Here is a 21,944-nt window from a genome sequence, read left to right as displayed (position 1 = left end):
CATAATGTCTGATGCCCTTTGAGACTTTTGTACATTCCTGTTTCAAGCAATGTCTTCAACCTGGCATTCTCATCAGCAATAGTAGCGGTATCCTTAGTAGAGGGGTTAGTTACCACACCAGCAGTTGAAGATATTGCACCAGTAGCAGCATTAGAGCATTCAGCAACAGAGACAGCATTATCACGCTCAAGACATTTCAGACATGGTGGTTCAAAGCCTTCCTGAGCAGAACTGATTTGTTGAGCGCGAAGTGACTCGTTCTCCTTTTGAAGATCTTCATGAGTCGCTCTCAAGTTCTCAAGTTCTTGCTTCCTTTGAAGATAATCATAGGAAAGCTTTTCATGAGTAGTTGAGAGCGTTTCATGACGACTTTCAAGTTTCTCGTACTTAACCTGAAGATTTTTAATGTCTTCAATTAAGGACTGAGTTCGAGTCATTTCCGCATCCAACAGGTCATCGCTTTTGTCTAGCAACTTTTTAATATGTTCCATAGCATTTTGTTGTTCTGTTGCAATTTTAGCAAGTGTTTTGTAGCTAGGTTTATATTCACATTCAGAGTCATCTTCACTGGATGTTTGAAAGTAAGCATCGCGTGAGTTTACCTTGGCACCACGTGCCATGAAGCAGTAGGTAGGAGTAGAGTCATCCTCATCATCAGCATTAGCGTTGGGGACGAGGCCATTGTCTTCGGTGTTGAAGATGGACTTGGCGACATACGCTGAAGCCAGAGCCAGGCTGGCCACGCCTGAATCGGACTCCTCCTTAGACTCCACCTCCGCCTCCTCAGAAGCAGACTCCTCCTCTGAATCCATCTCCTTGCCAACAAATGCACGAGCCTTGCTCGATGAGCTCTTCTTGTGAGATGAAGACTTTGAGGATTTCTTCTTCTTCTTGTCATCAGAATCATATTCTTTGCTCTTCTTCTTCTCCTTGGTCTCATTGTCCCATTGAGGACACTCAGAGATGTAGTGACCAAGTTTCTTGCACTTGTGGCATGTTCTCTTCTTGTGGTCACGAGTAGAAGCTTCATCATTTCTTGAGCTGGATCTTGAAGACTTTATGAAACCTTTCTTCTTGGAGAACATCTGGAACTTCTTCACGAGCATAGCTGGCTCCTTTCCAATGTCTTCAGGATCCCTAGAACTGCAGCCAGATTCTTCTTTAGATGAGGAAACAACCTTTGCCTTCAAAGCGCGAGTTCGGCCATAGTTGGGGCCATAGATGTCTCTCTTCTCAGATAACTGGAACTCATGCGTGTTGAGCCTCTCAAGTATGTCAGACGGGTTGAGAGTCTTGAAGTCAGGACGTTCTTGAATCATCAGGGCCAGGGTATCGAATGAGCTGTCAAGTGACCTCAGAAGCTTCTTGACGATTTTGTGCTTGGTGATCTTAGTGGCGCCAAGTGCTCGAAGCTCATTTGTGATATCAGTGAGGCGATCAAATGTGAGATGGACATTCTCATTGTCATTTCTCTTGAAGCGGTTGAAGAGGTTGCTAAGAACATCAGTCCTTGAGTCTCTCTGAGTTGAGACGCCTTCGTTGACCTTGGAGAGCCAGTCCCAGACTAGCTTCGCAGTTTCCAGTGCACTCACACGGTCGTACTGTCCTTTGGTCAGATGACCACAGATGATGTTCTTGGCAGTTGAATCTAGTTGAATGAACCTCTTGACATCAGTAGCGGTGACACCTTCACCGACCTTGGGAACGCCATTCTTGACGACATACCAGAGGTCGACGTCAATGGCTTCAAGATGCATACGTATCTTATTCTTCCAGTACGGGTAATCAGTGCCATCGAAGACAGGGCACGCAGCGGAGACCTTCATTATCCCTACAGTCGACATAGCTAAAACTCCAGGTGGTTAAACCGAATCACACAAAACAAGGGAGCACCTTGCTCTGATACCAATTGAAAGTGCTAGTTATCGACTAGAGGGTGGGTGAATAGGCGATTTTTATGAAAGTCTTCAAAACACGGGGGCTTTGAAGACAAACAGTAGAATTGAACATATTGATATGCAACGGAAGGTAGACTACACTAGAGAAGCCATAGTCAAGTAAGCAATGAAGTGAAAGCACGAAGACTATCAGCAACTAGGTAGTATCGATCAGGATGGAAGATAGTATGAAGCCAAACAGTAAACAGTCTTCACACAGTGAAGACAATCAGATCATGCAAGCAGGCAATGACTTCACGAAGACACACTGAAAGTAAAGGGAAGTGAATGATAGAACCAGTAGCTTGGTGAAGACAAGGATTTGGTAGACCACTTCCAGTTGTTGTGACAACTGTACGTCTGGTTAGGGAGGCTGAGATTTAACTCAGAAGACCGTGTCTTCACCTTATTCCCCTTGAGCTAAGAACACTTAGTCCTCGCCCAATCACTCTGGTAAGTCTTGAAGGTAGACTTCCAAACCTTCACAGACTTCGTTCACTGGCAATCGACAATGGCTCTTGGATGCTCAGAACGCGACGCCTAACCGACTGGAGGATTCACAGTCCTCAAGTGTAACAAGTCTTCAGATCACGCGGACAGAAAGACTTCAGTGATGCCTAACACTCTTTGGCTCTGGATGTTTTGGGCTTTGTCCTTGCAAGGATCTCTCTCTCAAATGCTTCGGAGGTGGGTTGCTCTCAAACGACAAAAGTCGTGCACTAACTCTGAGCAGCCACCAATTTATGGTGTAGGGGGTGGGCTATTTATAGCCAGGAGGCAACCCGACCTGATTAGTCCGAAATGACCCTGGGTCACTCAGGAACCGGCACGTGTCCAACGGTCGGATTTCAAACACACGCGGCAGCTTGACTTGGGCTACAAGTAAAGCTGACTCATCCAACTCTGGATTAGATTTGATCTCATTGTCTTCGCTCAAAGACATAGGATTTGGTTGAGCATCACATCAGTCACTCTGACTTTGTTCACTTGGACCCCACTTAACAGTACGGTGGTTCCTATGACTCAACAAAGAAGAAAAGGAACTACGAAACTACTATGTCTTCGCACTCCATAGTCTTCACGTGAATGTCTTCTCATGTCATAATCTTCACTGTGAATATCTTTAGAACCACCATTGTCTTCAATGTCTTCACACATTTTTAGGGGTCATCTCTGGTAGGTAAACCTAATCAATAAGGGACTACTACATGTGTTATCCTGCAATTCTCACAAACACATTAGTCCCTCAACCAAGTTTGTCGTCAATACTCCAAAACCAACTAGGGGTGGCACTAGATGCACTTACACCCACTCACCCAGGAGAGGCCCATGGGGATGCGTCGACGAACCTGGGGCGCCTACCATCGCGGAAGCTCTTGAGCTAGCCTGAGGGAAGGATTTCGTATTGAAGCAAGATGAGGAAATGTTGGTGTAAAACATTTGTTGTAACCCTAGATGGTTAAATACCCTGGTAGATCACGCGATGGGGGACGTTTTGATATCCAGCCATCAATACGCTTGTTCCCAAGTTGCACGATAGTCAAGAAAATTATAAGCAATAATTGGGGCCACGTTCGGTGGGTCCCGTAAACAGACCCCAACTGCAAGTCTTTGGATTGCTGAGGGAGAAGGTTTCTTGTTCCGAGGAACGCGGATGCTCGGACTCTTATCGAGGGAGCCGAGGATGCTTTGAATGACCTCGGATCCGAACACACATTGACAAAGGGGGAACTCACCTGCCAAGCCAAAGACATCAACCGAAGGAACCATTCCGAGGAGGAAGTTGCGGTCTTCGGCTTCGAAGACTAGTTCAGGGGCTACTGACGGTGTCCTGGACTAAAGGGTGCTAACCTGTACTACCTGTAGTCCATGGGCCGGGCTCATGGCCCACCAATCACTAAAAGGAAGGACCACCGAAGCTATGAACCTCGGCGTAATCAAGATGGAAACCTCCGAAGACTTGGCGTGTACTTCAAGGATTGCTCTATAGCCGGCGCGTCGACAACCGACCATGTGTGTAACCTAGGTACCCCCGGTGCATTTACAAGCCAAGGGGTTTAGTCTTTAGAGGCATGATTCCCAGCCTTAGGGTTTAGAACACAATCATACGATCTCGAGATAGATCATCTTATACTTTGTACTCATCACATCAATATAATCAAGGGTTTTTATCATTTATGCCACCGGTTGTGTCCCACTACTCAGTTTTGCCAATAGAAATTTCAACCGCTCAAAAAACCCATTGCATCGTTAGACACATGCTCAAAATGCCACTTGACACCATTATTGTGATCTCAAATCTCTTTTGCCATGTTATAATGACATAAATACCTATGGACCAACATGCCAGCTCTCCCTCTATCTCACTACAATAAAGTGTGGGGCCTACTTGATCCCAACAGCGTTCCTATTTTCCTGTAAAATTATTCTTTTGGTTACTCTTGACAAGCGGGGCCACACTTATCATTGTGAGATAGAGAGAACTGACATGTGGGTTTAGTCTTATTTTTGTCATATAACATGGTCAACGGGTCTGACGTGAAAATAACAATGTCTAATGGCACTTTTGAACAAACATCTAATGGAGTGATGGCATTTTTTAGATATCTAATGGCATTTTTGAGCAAGCATCTCACAGATCGATAGCATTTTTGAGTAGTTGTAATTTCTAATGGCAAACTGAGCAGTGAGACACAACTAGTGGCATAAATGATAGAAACCCTATAATCAAAGTAGGACTTAGGGTTTTACCTCTTCGAGAGGGCCCGAACCTGGTTAAACACTATCTCCCTTCGTCCTCTCTTACCATTGTTCCTAGAACTACAAATCGGGACCCCCTACCCGAGATCCTCCGGTTTTAGCACCGACAGATGGTGTCATTTGTTCTTTGAGTTGGTCTTTCGGGCTCTGATTCTTCTTGAGTTTATGACAAAGTCGATAGAGCACCAGTGTAGATTCATTGCGTCTTCTTGGAGGCGACGAGGCAAGGTTTTCTCGTCGTCAATGCATGATAGCCAAATTTGGTTTTAGGTGCTTCATATCAATTCAAGGGTTCAGCGCAAGCACGTCTCCGATAAAAGAGCAGCGACAGCACCACGCCGATGGCTCGTTCTGATGGGTAGTGATTGTTTAGTGGTTCATGGACATCGATGCAGCTTTTATTATGTTTGGGAAGGGACCATGATGTAGCTTTCATTATGTTTGGCATGTCGGGCCCTTTTAAAAAAAGTTAGGCAATGGGGGGGAAGGGTCCGGGATAGACCCAACACAAAATGACAACTTTTTCGAGAATGGACCACTGCTTATGCAATGCTGGACCAGGACCGACCATGGCAGCTCGGTGAGAACCAAGAGCAGTTGCACTCGATTTGATCATGTGCTTAAGCCCCAACGATAACGGAGGATTGATGATTTCCCCCAATCACGCCGGATGAACGGTTCCTAAGATCCAACAGAAACAGAAAAAAGAGGAAGTTTGTGTTCTCCAGCCGAGGATCGATATCTCATCATATCCTCACCTATTGTGAAATGGAAGTGGTCGACTCGAGCAACCAACCGACATGTATACTAAGAAATAACATATCAAACTTAGAGCAACTTCGACGGGCCGACCCAAACGGACATCGATTTTGTCCACTTTTCATCCGTTTGGGTCGCCCGTCCATCCGTTCACGTCCGTTTTTTGTTTGGGTCGGCCGGTGTGCCCAACGAAAGACAGACGCATATTGTGAATGTCTGCGTCGGCATTTCTTGAGGTCGGGCGCAGGGCAAGGGCGTGCAGCGCCGGGGCACGGGGAGGCGAGGCCAGGCACGGGCGCGGGCGCGAGGCGAGGCTGACGGCTGTATCAGCACCGGCCGGGCGCGGCGCAAGGCGAGGCACGGCGAGCACGGCGTGGCATGGCGAGCATGGCCGCCTGCAGCAGCACCGGCTGGGCGCGGGGCGAGGCCAGCGGCTACTAAGTGCGGGGCGAGGCCGGGCCGGGAGCGCAAGCTCCTCATGCTGCCGGGCAGGGCGAGGCCGTGCCGGGCGCGTGAGCTCCCGAGCCATGGCGAGCTCCTGCTGCAGGGCGGGGCGAGGCCGGGCACGCGAGCTCCTGCTGCTGCGTGCGGGGCGGCCGCTCTGCATGGCGGGACGAGGCCATGGCGAGCTCGTGCGGCTGCATGACAGGGCGAGGCCGGGTCGGACGTGAGCGGCGATGTGGCCGAGGTATGCACGCGAGCTCCCGAACCATGGCGGAAGTGAAGAAGGGCATGCGATGCAAGTGGTTCGACCGCGGCCACGAGCCGGCGCCCACCATGCATTGAAGCTAGCTGGCTAGCTCGCGTGGGGCGCCATGCACGGCCGACACCCATGCAGCGAAGCTAGCTAGCTCGCTCGCGTGGATGCTCGTATTGCTCGCGGCAGGGCAAGCGCGGCAACACGGCGGCGTCCGAGCAGGGCGAGCGCGGCGGCTCCTGCGCCATGGCTGGGTGCGAGAGAGAGGGGAGAGAGAGAAAAAATGTGTGAGTGGATGGCAGGTGGGCCAGACGGGACCGGCAACAGACAGAGGCGGATGAGAGGAACATAGAAAACGTCCGCTTTATGTCCGCTTCCGACCCAGATGTGTCTCAAATTTGGAGCGGAAATGGGTCCGCACGAACACAAAGCACAAACCGGACACAAAATGAAAATGGGTCTCCCTGTTGGGCCATCGTTTTTGTCGGCGCAGACACAAACGTACATAGTCGGGCGTGGCCCGGTTGGAGTTGCTCTTACTGGCTACAACTACAAGTTTCTATCTGCGAAAATTACATCCGGCTTGCCGAAATCGCATAGGAGATACATGCTGCCACTTACGACGTACGTCTACTCCCACCTAAATTGCTAGACTGACTTTACCTGCCACATCTTGCGGGCGGAGAGTAGGGCGAGACAGTGACCCATAAGCAGCATCCTTGTGCTTTTAGTACACTGGGGACGTCGAAAGACACCCTAGGCATGACGGTAAGAAGGCTGTAGGCACAATGACGAGAGCCCTTCCATCAGTCAGTACCTGAAGCCGCTGTCAGCACCATATTTGCTTCTCATGTTGTAGTGATCATACTTCGGATCGCTGTAGTCTGCCGCTTTCATCTCTGAGGGCTTAGGCTCTGGATGCCCAGTCCCATAGGTAACCTCCCCACTCTTCTCCCGATGACGGTGGCGGAGCCGGTCTTTTGGGACCTTTGCGCTTGCTTGAGGTGTCTCGGTTGAACCGTAGAACTCAGCGTACTCCTGTCTCTTGGTGGACCTGTGCTTGCTTGAGAGAGTAGAATCCCTGAATTTCGATGATTTGATGCTCTTCTGAGCCTTTGCCACGGTCTCGTTAGCAGCACTAGGAGCATGGAGCGTCTCGGTTATCATTGGGGTGCTACTGAGCTTCTGGGCTACTGGGTTCTCCTCCCTGTCCTCGGGCATCACAAGCCTATCTTTGAGAGGAGTGAGGCCTGTTTTTCTCTTCACACGTTGCATGTGCAGCGGGGCAATGTTGAGGACAAGATTCCCCACACCTTCAACAGCAAGCTTCAGTAGATCAGCAACAAGTGTCCCCAAAGACGGCCATCCCGCACTTGGTTCCTCTTTAAGGCTCTCCACAACCAAAGGTGGCTTTCCTGCAGTGCTGCTCTCTTGTTTACCATCTTCAGATGCTTCTATCTGAATTGTCATCGAATTTTACTTTAGTAAGCTGCGGTTTCATTTGAGAAAATGAATTAAGAGATTTGCTGTTTCAGTCTGCTCTGCTATTTAACAATTAAAAGAAGTACATCAAAGAAAAATCCAAGAAAACCAAACTACATATTCCCTGTGAAAAATTCTACTTCATGGACAACTGAAACCCAATATACTAGATAAGATACCTTTTCAGAAGTTGATGAACCAAATCCGTGCTGTACCACAGAAAAGAGATATCCAGCCACAACGGCACCAATAACCAGTATGATATCTGTGAAAAAAAACGTGATATCAATGATAAAATCTATTCAAGTGCTAATTTCGACACAGTTGCATTAAGTACCACATGACCTGAAATAATGATCAGCATCGGCAGTTTTATCAGGGACAATCAGCATGAAACTAACCATAAATCCGACCATTCTTATTATCTATTTATCATAGTTAAGGTAGGATAAAAGGTCAACGATTCCATCGACCATATGACCCATCAGTTAATAAATTGCTGTTATGCTACTGTTATAAGATTTGGAATTGATATGACTAATTGCGCTGAAAAATATTTACAGACTATTGCTGAGATGGGGTGTCATTATTGTGCATCACTTTTCAGCATAAGGCCCTTTGAGGACATGTACAGCCAGAGCCTCCAAGAACACTGCTCCCTAAAGAGTGCCTATTTGGGGTCGGGTCTTGCTGCTGATCAGCCAAACACGTGCTAGACTGTTAGGTCATCCTTGGAATTTTGATGCCAAGGCATGGTGTTAGCACAATATGTGCAGTGGCAGCATGAAAGTTGTCTAAGATTGAACGAATTTCCTACCCCGAGCAGCAAGCACACAGAAAGTTGGATATCGTACATGCTCTTGCTAGAATGAATTCAACTGAGGACTGGAGGCAGTCCTAATTCAGTTCAGACCTGGAGCACTTCAGGGCTCGGGCTAAGCTATTTTGGAGAAGTACACTGGGTAGGCATAATAATCTGGTTTTCGGCCTCATTGCCAAGGATGTGCACCAAATGCTATCGACTGGTGATTGGTTCACATTGGACAGCAAGGACCTGCAGCTGACGGGGAGAAGTGTGCAATACTTCAACACTCCCCCTCACATGTGGCTTCCTCGGGCCTACACAGACTAAACGTGGGCTGCAATCTTTTTATTTAAATTGCGCCAGCCGGGGCTTGAACTCAGACCTCTTGGCTCTAATACCATGTAGAATTGCATGCACCGGCCAGCTCACCCAAAAGCTCAAGCTGATTGGGATAAGTTTTTTTTCTTCGAAAAGGATGGTAGCACCCTTAGCCTCTGTGTTGATTGATACAGTCATATATTATTTATTATTTAAGGATGCCAACCAAAGGTCCGAAGCCTTCAATCGATGCCGAACGAATCGGCTTTAAAAAAAAAAGACGAGCCCAACCAAAATGGATCTGACTTGCTACAGGATCTCCACAAACCTACCACAAAACCTATGTATGTGACCAAATTAAATGGAAATGTGCTACTCCTAGACAAAGCCTTGAAGAAAGTATTGCCGTACATGCGCCAAAGTTGACCAGTCCTACCAAAGGTCGAACATGGGATTTTCTTCCCGAAGACAAGCTTCAAGCCAACACCTTCAACAAGGAGTCAAGGACACAACGCCCACATACCGACATTGCCTGATCCAGCTTGAAAGGGAAGATTGTGGGTTTTGAATAGTTCCGAGACTCGACCCCCGGTGGCGTGCTCTGGCGAGGAGTCGCACCCCGGCCGGTCGCCTCCCCGCGTCCCCCCTCGCCGGTGCCTCCCGGTGTTCCCTTCCTGCGCGCGTCCACCGCCATGGCGTCGTCCCCCCTGCTCTGCCGCTCGTCCTTGCCCTCCCTTGTTCCCTCTCGCGGACGGGCCATCGCTGGGCTGATTGGGCGGAGGAGGAGAACCGCAAGGATGCCGGTGCGACGGCGGCGGCTGGTCTTCGCCCTGGTGCGCGGCGATTTGGGGTCCAGCTCGCGGCTACAGTCGCTCCAGAGCTCGGCCTCCCTGCACCGGTGGCGGTGGCTCAGGTACGTTCTTCCCCACCCTGCCTTCCTTGATTCTGGTTCGGGGGCCCGATGCTAGGCATTGTGGGCAGCGTACCCGTGCTCGCGCGTGGGGTGTGGCGCATCGGGCGGTGGCGCCCGATGCCCTCGCTGCCGTCGCGTCGAATGTCCGTGGTGCAGCTCCGGCGATCCCCTCTGCGGTTGGGGACGTTTCCGGTGCCCCGCGGGGGTCGGTTCCGGGCATTCCATGCCGATCCGGACGCCGTCTCGGCCGCCGTGCTCGAGGTTGACCGGCCGGCACCGCCGCGCCACCTTCTCCCTTTCGTACAGGGGGAAACCCTACCCTCCCCTCTCGCGGTGGTGCGAGATGGGCTGGGCCGTTGCTTGCCGCTTGGGCCGCAGGCGTCGGGGGGCCTGTCGTGCATGGTGGGCCTGGCTGCGAGCCCGGCTAGGGGGAACTCAGTGGGCTCCCTGGCGGGACAGGTTGGACCGTCGGTGGCCTTGCCAGTTGGGCCGGCGCGTCCACTGGCTAGGCTGGGGCCTATGGAGGCCGCCCCTCTACTAGGGTTCCAACCGGGCGCGCGTCCCTCCTCTGCTTCATTCACCTCCCGTGCGCCGCCTCCACCTGCAGATCCCCCTCTCCTTCCCTACTCCTCCCCGCCCCCGCCCGGTCTCATGGCTCATGAAGCCGATGATGGAGGGCCGCGGCCCAAGCGGCGGGCGGCAGAAAGGGATGACCCTTGCGGCTCTAAAGGCCGCCACCCCTCTCCTGCAGCTAGCCAGCGGGAGGCCGAGCTGCGCGCGGCTGCTCTCAAGGGCAAGGCAGCCGCCATGGAGGGGGCTTCCCACAGACGCGACCCTCGTGCCCGGGACCGCTCCCACTCCTCGGTGACCATCCCCCCTCCGCCGGCGGCTGCCCCGGACGCACGGGCTCCCTGTGCGTCAAACACGATTTGCTTCAAGTGTGGCTTGGAGGGCCACTACCAGGTCGACTACAAACAACCCCCGGCGTGCTACTAAGTGCAAGAGTTCAGATCACCCAGCCCTTCTCTGTCTGGGGGATCACGCGGAGGGGGTGTTGCGGCTCTACGGGCACGCCCTGGACGACTTCAGCTTCTACCAGATGGAAATCTCCGTCCCAGAGGCACCCCCCCCACACCCTCCCTCACGGCCCTCATCTCTATGAAGGGTGGCAAGTCAGCGTCACCCGCGATCATCACGGAGGAGCTGCAGCACCTCTTCCGGTCGGACTGGGATTGGGCGGTGGCCCTGATCTCGGACCACGAGTTCACGGCGGTCTTCCCCGACCCGGTGAGCCTCCAGTATGGCACCCATAGTGCCGAGCTGACCTTGGCCTTCAACAAGCTCAACGTCAACATCCCGGTACCTAGGGTCGACCCTCTCACGGTGGCCGTGCTTGAGACCGTGTGGGTTCAGATTCGTGGCCTCGCCTCGATAGCGAAGCAGGCCCATGTCATCCGCAAGATGTCACGGCTGTTGGGCAAGATCGTGGGGTGGACAAACCCTCGTTGTACAAGGGGGAGGCCGTACGCGCCAAGGTCAAGACACCAGACCCGTCCAAGCTTCAGACTACGGTGCGAGTGTTCTTCAACGACGTCGGCTACGAACTTCGCATCTCGGTGGAGGACGCGGCGAGGGAGGACGGCACTAGTCCGAAGGTCAGTCCGGGCAAGTCTCGGGACGGTGCCGCGGGTACCGATGGTGACGGCAGGGACGGTGGCAACCATAGCCGGTCCCGGTCACCGAGCTCGATGGACGACGACGAGTCCTCGGGGCCGGACGGGCACCTCAATGGCTCTAAGGGTGGTTCGGTGCGGAAGGAGTCTACGGAGGACCAAGGGGTGGAGGATCTGGCGGCGCGCGCTGCTTGAGGAATCAATCCTCCCCCCTGACGCCTCTGTCGTGCAGCTCCTTGCCTCTCCTGAGCCGTTCGGCGTGGTCGACGGCAAGAGCGATACCAACAGCGTCGGCTTAGACGTCTGCCCCCCCCCCTCTTTGCCGTGTCTCGCTTCGACCATTGCCATGCCAGCTACCCTGCCTTCCCCGCTGGAGGTTCTGCCTTCGGCTGCACGTGCTACTACTCCGCCCACAGTCGTCGTGCAGCCGCGCCTTCCTCCGTGTGGCAAGGGGCGTCCGCGCTCGCCTTCATCGCCGGCCACGATTGCTCGGAAGAGTGCCCGCCTGGGTTCGGTGGTCGGGACGGTGGGGGAGTCACCCAACGCCGTGGAGAAGGCCCTTCGCCGTGCCGCGACACACAACCTCAACCCAGGTCAGTCTTGTTGTTGCCGCTCTCTCTCACGCCGGACGAAGGTGGAAGAAGGAGCACACTTTTTTTCCCGGCGCACAAACGCCTCGCCGCACGAACGGCGATTTCTTTTCTTCAGCACAAACTGATGCTCGGCGACACACCATGGCTGAGAACACACGCGCACGCACACGACTACATCTCTAGCCCCCCCTGGCCGTCCTCACGGCCCTCAGCTCTGCTTAAATAGGCTGACCAACGCATACAGCCAGTGGCCACACACCCCACTAACTCAGGCACGCACGCACGCACCACATCGGCCACTAACCAGCTAACTACATGCACGCCATGCACCAACGGCTTTATGCATGCAACGCACCGGCCAAGCAACATAGCTACTTGATCCGGTTTTCACTCAACTATAGACTTAGCCACACACACAACGCCGGCTAGCTAATCTAATCCAGCTAACAACCTTGCTTGTCAAGATTACTACTAACATTTTCCCCTTTAATCTTGACATGCCTTGCCGTCGACCGTCATCTTGAACGCCTTCGCTTGACATCATCACGCGCCTCCGCGCCCGCCATGGCAGCCGCAGCTTCTCTTCCCAGCGCATTGAACTCGAGCCACACCTGTTACAACGCATACGGGGGGTTCTTGTACCCTACGCCCCAGTCCACGCCGAGCGCCTGGTCCGGCCCGCTCTGCCCACTCCCGCGACATGCACACACACGTCCGGGTCGTGCGAGCCCGCCTAGGACCAACTCCGCTCCCCCCGATCTCGCCAACAGAACGCACGCAAGCTGCACTCGTGCACGAACACGCCCGTGCACACCACACGCACGACCCGCCGTGGACGCAACGCGCCCAGCACGCCCGGCGCGCCCATACACGCGCCCGACGCGACAAGCTCGTCGCCATGGTTGTTGCCGCCCGACGCCACCGTGTGCTTCCAGCACGAGCCGCCGCAGATGCCGTGCAACGCGGCCACCTCGCCGGCCGCTGTCGAAACCCGTAGCTCTGTGCGCTGCCATGCCGCGTCTCCGTGCCTCGCGCCACCACGCTCTCCGCGCGCCGCAGCCTCCATGTCCACTGCGCGCTCCGCGAACGCCGTCGCGCGCCACGGCCGCCCCTCGAACTTGGCTCTGAATACCAATTGTTGTTGCCGCTCTCTCTCACGCCGGACGGAGGTGGAAGGAGGAGCACACTTTTTTTCCCGGCGCACAAACGCCTCGCCGCACGAACGGCGATTTCTTTTCTTCAGCACAAACTGAGGCTCGGCGACACACCGTGGCTGAGAACACACGCGCACACACACGACTACATCTCTAGCCCCCCTGGCCGTCCTCACGGCCCTCAGCTCTGCTTAAATAGGCTGACCAACGCATACAGCCAGTGGCCACACACCCCACTAACTCAGGCACGCACGCACGCACCACATCGGCCACTACCAGCTAACTACATGCACGCCATGCACCAACGGCTTTATGCATGCAACGCACCGGCCAAGCAACATAGCTACTTGATCCGGTTTTCACTCAACTATAGACTTAGCCACACACACAACGCCGGCTAGCTAATCTAATCCAGCTAACAACCTTGCTTGTCAAGAGTACTACTAACAACTCTCACACGCCGTCTTTAGTTTCTGATTAAGTAGACGAGAATGTATCCTCCTTTTCGGCCCTTGCGGGTGTGCCTCTTGGTCAGCTGGCCAAGATTGCGGCCGATTCCGCCATTGTTTTCCGGGGCGAGAAAGGCCCCGCTCTTGAGCAGATTGCGGCCATTCAGGCCAAGGAAGTACTAGAGGGGTGCCTCGCGATGGCCAGGGCTAGGGCCGTCGCGGCCTCGATGGAGGAGGCTCCAAATACCCCGAGGCCTTCGGTTCGTGGGATGCCTGACCCTCTTCCTTCGGAGGAGGTTCGTGGCCGTACTCGGTCTCGTACAGCTCCACTCCGTCGCGCGCTTAGCACCACCTCCACTGTGGGGTCCAGGGAGTACTCCCTAGTCGACTAGATGCGTGCTCTCTTTTGGAGCCTGTGTGGCTTTGGGAATGAGGGCCGCCGCAGGCAACTAGAGGAATACATGCGTGAGGAGAACATCGACATTGTAGCAGTCCAAGAAACAATGCGATTGGAGTTCTCATTAGCACAGCTAGAAGGTCTCAGTAGGCACCTGTTTGGTTGGCACTGGTTGCCATCTAGTGGAGTGGCCGATCACTCCGAGGGCATCCTTCTGGGAGTGAAGGATGCCACCTTTGAGGTTGGGTCCATGGACCAGGGTGAGTTTTTTGTCAGCATGGAGGTGTGGGGAAGAGCGATCAACTTCAAGTGGGAAGTGATTGTAGTATGGGTCGGCTGATCATAGTCGGTCCCAATCTTTTCTAGACGAAATCCGCACAAAAGTCTCATCAGCGTCATTACCGGTCATAATTGGTGGTGACTTCAACCTCATTGGAGCTCCAGCAAATAAAAATAATGACCGGATCGACTTTCCGGGCATGCAGCTATTCAACGATTGGATCACTGATCTCAGTATCCGAGAGTTAGACAGGGTTGGGGCAAGGTTTACTTGCACCAATCGGCAGTTGGCCCCAACCCGGAGTGTCTTAGACACGGTGTTCATGTCCCCAGATTGGGAACTGTGGTTCCTCCTAGCTTGCTTGCAGGCCATCACCCGGATCGGGTCAGATCATGTGCCCCTGTTGTTATCATCTAGTGATGAGAGGCCTCGCCCGCCCCCACGGTTCTGCTTCGAGTCCTTCTGGCTGCGGCAACCTGGTTTCATCGAGGCGGTTAAGGACCACTGGGTGGCAGCGCGGCTGGAGCCACACCGACAGATGTCGGCGGTTGATGAGTGGCACTTCTTGGCGAAACGACCTAGACAATTCATGAGGGGTGGGGTGCTAATGTAGGCCGTGATCTAAAGATTAGGAAGGGAGCCCTGCTTGCAGAGATTCAAGTCTTGGACTTGAAGGCCGATGCCGCGGGCCTCTCTTCTGACGAATGGGCGCTACACTATAGCCTAGAAGAGGTCTTGCTCGAGATCTACCGGAAGAAAGAGGAATATTGGCGCCAACGGGGGACCTTCAATTGGGTCCTCTTCAGTGACGCCAACACAGCTTATTTCTAGGCCATTGCTAACGACCGTCGGCGTTGATGCACCATTCCCCTTCTATGGGAAGGGAATCGGTTGATCCATGACCCGGACGAGGTGCGGGCTCATGTCGACGGCTTCTATAAATCAATGTTTGCCATGCAAGAACGCGGCGGTACAGTGTCAGCGAACTCAATCTGGGAAGGGGCCCAGCGGATCTCGCGGGGGGCAGAATAGCATGCTTCTGGCCGAGTTTGAGGAGGAGGAAGTGGTGAACATAATAAAAGGGATGAATCCCTCGTCAGCCCCGGGTCCGGACGGTTTACATGTCTGTTTCTTCCAGCTATTCTGGCTATCCATCAAAAGCGAAATCCTCGCGTTGTTTCAGGAATTCGCTCAAGGTGTACTCAATCTCTCCCGGTTAAACTACGAAATCATCTCGCTGATCCCAAAGGTACCGGGGGCTTCGGATATCCGGCAATTCCGGCCTATCGCGGTTATCAATGTGATATTTCAGATTCTCGCCAAATGGTACGCCAATAGGGCGGCCTTTCTCGCCCCCTAGATTACCCATCCGAACCAGACCGCTTTCATTAAGGGTCGATATATCCTGGATGGGATCCTGGTTCTCCATGAGGTTATTCTTGAAGTCAAGAAGAAGCATCTCAAGGCGGTCTTCTTCAAGATCGACTTTCACAAAGCATATGATACTGTGCATTGGTCCTTCCTTCGGGAGGTGTTAATTAGGAAGGGTTTTGATCCTCAATGGATTGCTAGGGTGATGCAATTGGTGATGAGCGGCCGGTCGGCAGTTAACATCAATGGAGAAGTAGGCCCTTACTTCCAAACAGCACAGGGTGTGCGTCAAGGGGACCCTCTCTCCCCCTTCTTATTTAACCTTGTAGTCGATGCCCTCACAGCCATATTAGACTTGGCCAAGCGGGCTGGACATATCAGGGGTATTTGCCTGCATCCCCTTGATGGCGGTGGGATTACCCACCTCCAATATGCATGACACGATTTTGATGGTTGAGGGGCCTGACGAGGACATCCGACACCTCAAGTTCCTTCTACTGCGCTTCCGGGAGATGTCCGGCCTTAAGATTAACTTCACCAAGAGCGAGGTGATGGTGTTGGGATACTCCGATGAGGAGAAGCGTCGGATCGCAAACCGGCTTAACTGCCGACTAGGATCATTTCCGACGTCTTAATTGGGCATGCCCATTAGTGGCACCCGCATACTGGAAAAGGACCTTCGGCCGACTGTGTCCAAGGTCCAGTATCTGGTCAAGCCATGGCAAGGGAGGTGGCTCTCCAAGGCGGCTCAGGTTATCCTCATTAACTCCTCAATGACCAGCTTACCCATGTATCTCATGGGATTCTACAGTCTAAATAAATCCCTCCATCACGATATCGCCAAGTACCAGTCCTGGTTCTTCTGGGCGGGGAAGGGTGATAAGCAGAAGTACCATATGGTGAAATGGTCGAAGATTTGCAAACCCAAGGACCAAGAGGGCCTTGGCATTATCTCGTCCAAACGAATGAACATAGCCCTTTTATCCAAATAGCTATGGCGGATCACCTCAGGGGAGGGTGGGCTTGGCTGGATATTATCCGCGCTAAATATTTGCGTGGTCAGGGCTTGGCGTTTGCACGGAGATTGGGTGGCTCCTAGTTCTGGCAGACGAGCATCCAACTCATGCCAGCCCTTCGCCTCGGTTCTTCTATTTCGATCGGAGACGGTACCACCATCCAACTCAAACCACATTTTCTTTGCATGCCCCTCTGCGAGATTTTTATGGAGCTGCCTTCGTGAGGTGGTGGGTGGCAGTTGGTGCCATGCTAACCCGCCGGACATGTTTGCGGAGGTTCTCGCATTTCCCGATACAGGGCATCCCTCCCTCTGGGTGTTGGTTGGGACGCTGATGTGGACATTATGGAATCATTCCTCTGCGAGTGGCTGACGCCATATACAAAATGTGTGGCTTTCTACAGCTCTGGAGGCCGCTTAGCAAGCATCAAGACCGTGGATGATCGTCGAGCTCCGCTCCACGGCTTCCAGACTTGCACCACCACTACCCCCGGCGCTCCCCCCTCCTCCGAAGCCGAATTAGCCTATGATGCTTGATGCTCGATTTTGGGGATTGTTGTGCTGCTCCCCCAGCAAGACTTATGTATCTCGTACTTGTGTGTGTGTGTGTTCGGACCGGTCTCCGGATCCTTGCTACTGTTACTTTGTGTTGTGGTCGTTGCTTTATAATATAAAGCGGGGGGTAACCCTTTTTCGTCAGATTGTGGGTTTTCATCCGAAGTACACACATTGTTGTTATTGAATCCATTCGCATGCCTGGAGCACCATCAAGCCCTTGAGGACGATGTTGGGCGGTGGCTCCATGCGCGTCTCCGGCAAGCTCGCAAAGGCGGTGCCATGCCCTGAGATTAGCCCGCCTTGCTACTCCTTGACGTACCGGTTCCGGCATCACAAACATAGCGGTCGCAGCAATCCTGCAGGTTACAACGCCACTGTCCCCCGTAGTAGTCGCCATTAGCATAGCTCTTGGTCCCACCCCATGGCGCCACTCCTCCGCCCAGGTGCTGCGGTAGGTGGTGTGCTAGGCCCAACAAAGACACCCAGCCCCTGAATCCGGCCATCGCAGAACTCCCCCTTAAAGGTGGCCTGACAGCCAAGAGAACCGGCCCTTGCCGGACGACTTCCCACGCCACCACACCCCTCCCCCCTCGTGCAAAGCCCTGTTGACTCGCAAGCACTTGCCCTTTCCGTGTGGCGCGCCACGGGTGAAACCACCATTGTAGAAAGGGGAGATCCAACTGCAAGACAGTACTGAGTCACTGCTAGCGGCCCGGGAGGTGGGGGCACGAGAGCACCGCTAGCGTTGCCATGGGACGATGCGGGGGTGATCCGGCTTTTCCAGATCGGCTGGTTTCATCTCCCAATGCAGCATTAGTGCCACATTTCAAGGGAGGGAACGTCAAATATGCATCCTAGAGAAGAATCAGGCTTGGTAGACTTAAACTGTGGGCTAGACAATCATAGGCTTGTGGCCTAAACCGATGATTGCAAAAGGGGGAAGTAGCAGCACAGGAAGGCAGCAAGCAGCACAGAATGGCCTTGGCTTTCTCCTCCCCAAGCTCACTATGTACACAGTACCCTCTCTGTTCTTCTAATCCTCCTAACTCAATTCTCCATTCCAGCGTCAATCTCTGTTGTTCTCCTGTATTGATACTTCGGGACTACAAGATCAAACCAAATTCTAGCACAGGCCTTCCAAACAGTATCAATGCAACACTCAACATAACAAAAGACTCACATGATCAAATCATGTCCTTCAAACAAGGTGCATCCCTTTCCTATTAAAAATGTTTCAGTTATTTTCACATGTCCAGTCCCAGTCCAGGAAACCATCTTTCCAACAAAGGGTTTGAAGAATCTCAATAATAAATGGGATTAAAACTTCTCCTAGGAAAAACATCTGTGTACACTAGAATAACAAACAGAAACGAGTAAACAAGATAATGAACCTGAAGATAGGAATGCGGCATCCTGGTAAGTACAGTCCTCTTGCGGAAGGACGATTTTCCGAAGGGCAGCATTCCCACGGTCAATGACCAACAGAGAGCACATTTTCTTCACATATACAACATCAAAATCAGTAGAGAACTTTGCATCTTCACTGGGACCATCCCTATACCCTGGGATATTGGATTTTCCACCAGCAATAGTGGTCACCCCTACACAGAAATTTCAACCACCAACTGTTAAAGCAAAACAAATGGATGACCTTGTGCTATTAAACTATTAGCTTACCTGACTCGCCAATCTTTCGAATTGCCAAATTTGCTGTATCAGCAATGTAAACATTTCCTGTATCATCCACAGCAACACCAGTGGGGCGTTTGAATCTTGCATCAATAGGTTTACCATCGATATGACCTGCATGCCCCTGGAAAGAACCAGCAACTAGCCTTCCCCTGCTATCTGCAGAGATTGTAATATCATTCCCATTAGCCAAACTATTGGAACTATGCTTACAACATATAAATTATATTCATTTAGGCACATGTGCATGCTCTTAGTTAATTTGCACATCAAAGTGCGTTTCATACTACTTGAACAGACGAGACCAATTTCTTCAAGGATGCCCTAAATCCAGTTGCAATAAGGTACTCTTTGGTGACAGTAAGTCAAGCATCGCCACTTAAGAGGAAATATTAGAAAAAAATTGTGCTAGTTATAGGATCTCACGTTTGTTAGCTACCGGACAAATCTATAAAGGTCAGGAGTTTAAATATATGTCCTTGTAACTAAAGTTTGTAAGCAATATAAATAAAATGTGGCCCCGCACGGTTAGATACGTTTCCACAGATCCTTGACATCATCACAATTTGCATACTTCTTGGTTACTTTGGATAATCCACTGATATGTTCAAGAAATTGGTCCAAAAGTTGCACTGGTAGTTTGTGTTTTTCTTTAAAAAGATGCCATGGTCCACTATGAGGATAATCATGGCCATTCTTCAGAAAGACCAACTGATTTCATACCATACAGAAGCCCCACAAAATGTGCACAGAAGTACTTAAAGAGAACCATATAAGCATTGAACTGTGGGCAGCAAGAGAAAAACATACATTCAGATAATGGTGGGGTTATTCGCACAATGTTGCTATGTGCTGAGTCTACTGCAAGAAGCTCTCCACCCTCAACTGGGGACACCCTAATGGTGTGGGGCGTGACACCGAGCTTGTCTCCTTCAACAAGCGTCTCAACAAAGTAGCCACTCTCAAATTGCACTGCTACATTCCCATCTGCCAAATCAGATAAATACCATAACCATGAGATTAAGCTCAAGCAAGAACAAAAAATATCATCCGCCACTATAACCCACATTCACCAGTTGTGACTGCAAACGAGTTAAACCTGAATCAGTTTAACTCTTGCCAGATAATTCAGGTCAGGCCTAGAATGAGGACTAAACATCAGCATAAATCTGGGCTTAAGAGTTTCACATGTCATCGAGACAAACAAATATTAGGAAATGTTCAAAATGTTTGACCCATATGAGAATATTATGGTTAGTACAGCTGCTCCTGTTTTATTCCTATCTTTCATTTATTGATGAGAAAAATTCAATATATGTGTGCCAAGAATGAAAAGATGTTTACTACGTACATCACAAAGATACAAACAAATTCACTTTGCACAGCTTTCAAACTGAGTGACCCTACAATCAAAGAGGAAATATTAGGTCGCCGTACTGGTTTGTTGAAAAAACCGAGCCATGCCAGAGACGGGAGTAAAATGACAAGACTAAAACATGCTATTTGCTAAAGAGCTATGAACTTTACAAAGACAACCTGACAATATTTATGCAAAGGCCTGGATGTGTCTAGGGCACATCTAGATGTGCTCTAGTTATTGCACATCTAAATGAGTGAATCAAGCATAAAAGAGGAAAAGAAAAAAGAAAATGAAAATATCCACACGAATCTCAATGTAAGATCAATGACATAGAACTTAGATGTGCAATACTTATGGCACATCTAGATGTGCTTTAGCAAAACTGATAGAAAAAAGGAGATGAGATCTAGAGAAATAATTAGCTTCCGTCGAGCCTCCCCCCACTTCTTCTACCACAGTTATTTCGTACTTCCATTCAGTGTACTATTAGTAATTAGAAGGTTAGATGGAAATCGGTCACTAAATTGCAGCTGCGCATCTTACACCAAGATAAGAAGCACAACAAACTTCGAAGCCAAATAGAATCGCATCTCTCTCCCGCTCTCCCGAATTCGCAATGCTCGCTAATCTTCAACAAACAAACTAAGCAAACCCTCGAAACGGGGCAGGATCAGCAACTAGCTGGCGCCCACTCACCATACTGGGGGTGTGAGGACTGCTTGGGCGAGTGGGGGGGAGAACCGCGTGGCCACTTCACCACCGACGATAGCTGCCTCACGATGTTATCTGCAATCAATGCCGCTACGAACTGAGTAAAGCCCCCCGCAAAGAAAAATGAAGTAAGTAAAGCGGAGCGGAGAAAGCAAGATCGAATCCTGCATTTTGAAGAAATGAGCAATAAATGCTGGATGGATTGACCTGTGGGGGTGGCGAACGCATTCGCGTCGGACCGGAGGACGACGAAGAGGGGGAGCGCGTTGACGAAGAGGGAGAGCACCGGCATGGATCCCAACCTCATGGCGAGAATTTTTGGTGGCGCTGCCGCTTCTGGTGAACCTCGGGTTAGAAAGCAGGGAGAAAGAAAGGGGAAAGCGAAAAGGAGATTTACTGCTTTAAGCCCTCTGTTTGATAGCAAAGTATTTTCAAAGTATTCTGATAATATCAGACAGTTTTCTAGTTACTGTAGTTTTTGTTAGAATAAATCCGAGATACGCGGTCGATCCACCGAGTAACAAGCAATCACATCACGTGACGACACCGAGATTTGTTAACGAGGTTCGGCGAACTCGCCTACTCCCCGGGGCAATGACTACGAGCGCTCCTCCCCGAGATACTGCAACACCGGCCACCCAGGCGCCGGCACAAGCCGCCAGCACCCCTTGCGAACCTGTCGCTATCTAGTCGTCATGGGTTACAACGTGGGGTGCCTCCTCATATATAAGAGGCCAAGGATACAACGTGTCCGACTCCGACACTACAAGTATCCTACCCACACTACAACACCAAGTCCAAGCGTAACCCAACTAGTACAAAATATTCGACACAAACACAACAAACTCCACCTTGGCGAATATTCTCCACCACCTTGAATTTGTTCATGCGTCAAACTTCCATATACTCCGGACTTGTGTTGTCTTCTTCGTAGCTTACTGTGAGCTACTCGACGAGTCTGCCCCAGACCCGCCGCCGCCGTGAGACCCCGCTGCTACTCCTGCAACTCTAGTCTCCGTGACT

At 51.5% G+C, this 21,944-nt stretch overlaps 1 protein-coding gene across 2 annotated transcripts; it reads right to left on the bottom strand.

Moving 5' to 3' along the window:
* Nucleotides 1-6,599: 6,599 nt before the first annotated feature.
* LOC123144525 (uncharacterized) lies at nt 6,600-21,345 on the bottom strand. 2 transcript variants are annotated; one of them, XM_044563711.1, is made up of 7 exons: nt 21,129-21,345; nt 20,907-20,996; nt 19,661-19,837; nt 18,839-19,009; nt 18,553-18,762; nt 7,815-7,900; nt 6,600-7,611 (listed from the first exon to the last, which is right to left on the bottom strand). In XM_044563711.1, the coding sequence occupies exons 1-7, from the start codon at nt 21,226-21,228 to the stop codon at nt 6,964-6,966; spliced, it is 1,482 nt and encodes a 493-aa protein (XP_044419646.1). In that variant the 5' UTR covers nt 21,229-21,345; the 3' UTR covers nt 6,600-6,963. The 2 variants fall into 2 exon arrangements, with proteins under 2 accessions (XP_044419646.1, XP_044419647.1); XM_044563712.1 differs by lacking the exon at nt 20,907-20,996 and having other exon boundaries at nt 21,129-21,330.
* Between the last annotated feature and the right edge of the window lie 599 nt (nt 21,346-21,944).

The sequence above is a fragment of the Triticum aestivum genome, chromosome 6D, assembly GCF_018294505.1.
Source record: "Triticum aestivum cultivar Chinese Spring chromosome 6D, IWGSC CS RefSeq v2.1, whole genome shotgun sequence".
In the NCBI taxonomy this organism is placed as follows: Eukaryota; Viridiplantae; Streptophyta; class Magnoliopsida; order Poales; family Poaceae; genus Triticum; species Triticum aestivum.
The sequence above is the reverse complement of the archived record's forward strand: the minus strand, read 5'-3'. Positions and strand labels throughout refer to the sequence as shown.

Excerpts from the sequence above, each read along its gene's own strand:
- LOC123144525 (XM_044563711.1), bottom strand. The coding sequence starts at position 21,228 with ATGAGGTTGGGATCCATGCCGGTGCTCTCCCTCTTCGTCAACGCGCTC. Across the intron at positions 20,997-21,128 it reads TGCGTTCGCCACCCCCACAG|ATAACATCGTGAGGCAGCTA; the intron begins GTCAATCCATCC and ends CATTGATTGCAG. Across the intron at positions 7,901-18,552 it reads TGCCGCATTCCTATCTTCAG|ATATCATACTGGTTATTGGT; the intron begins GTTCATTATCTT and ends TTTTTTTCACAG.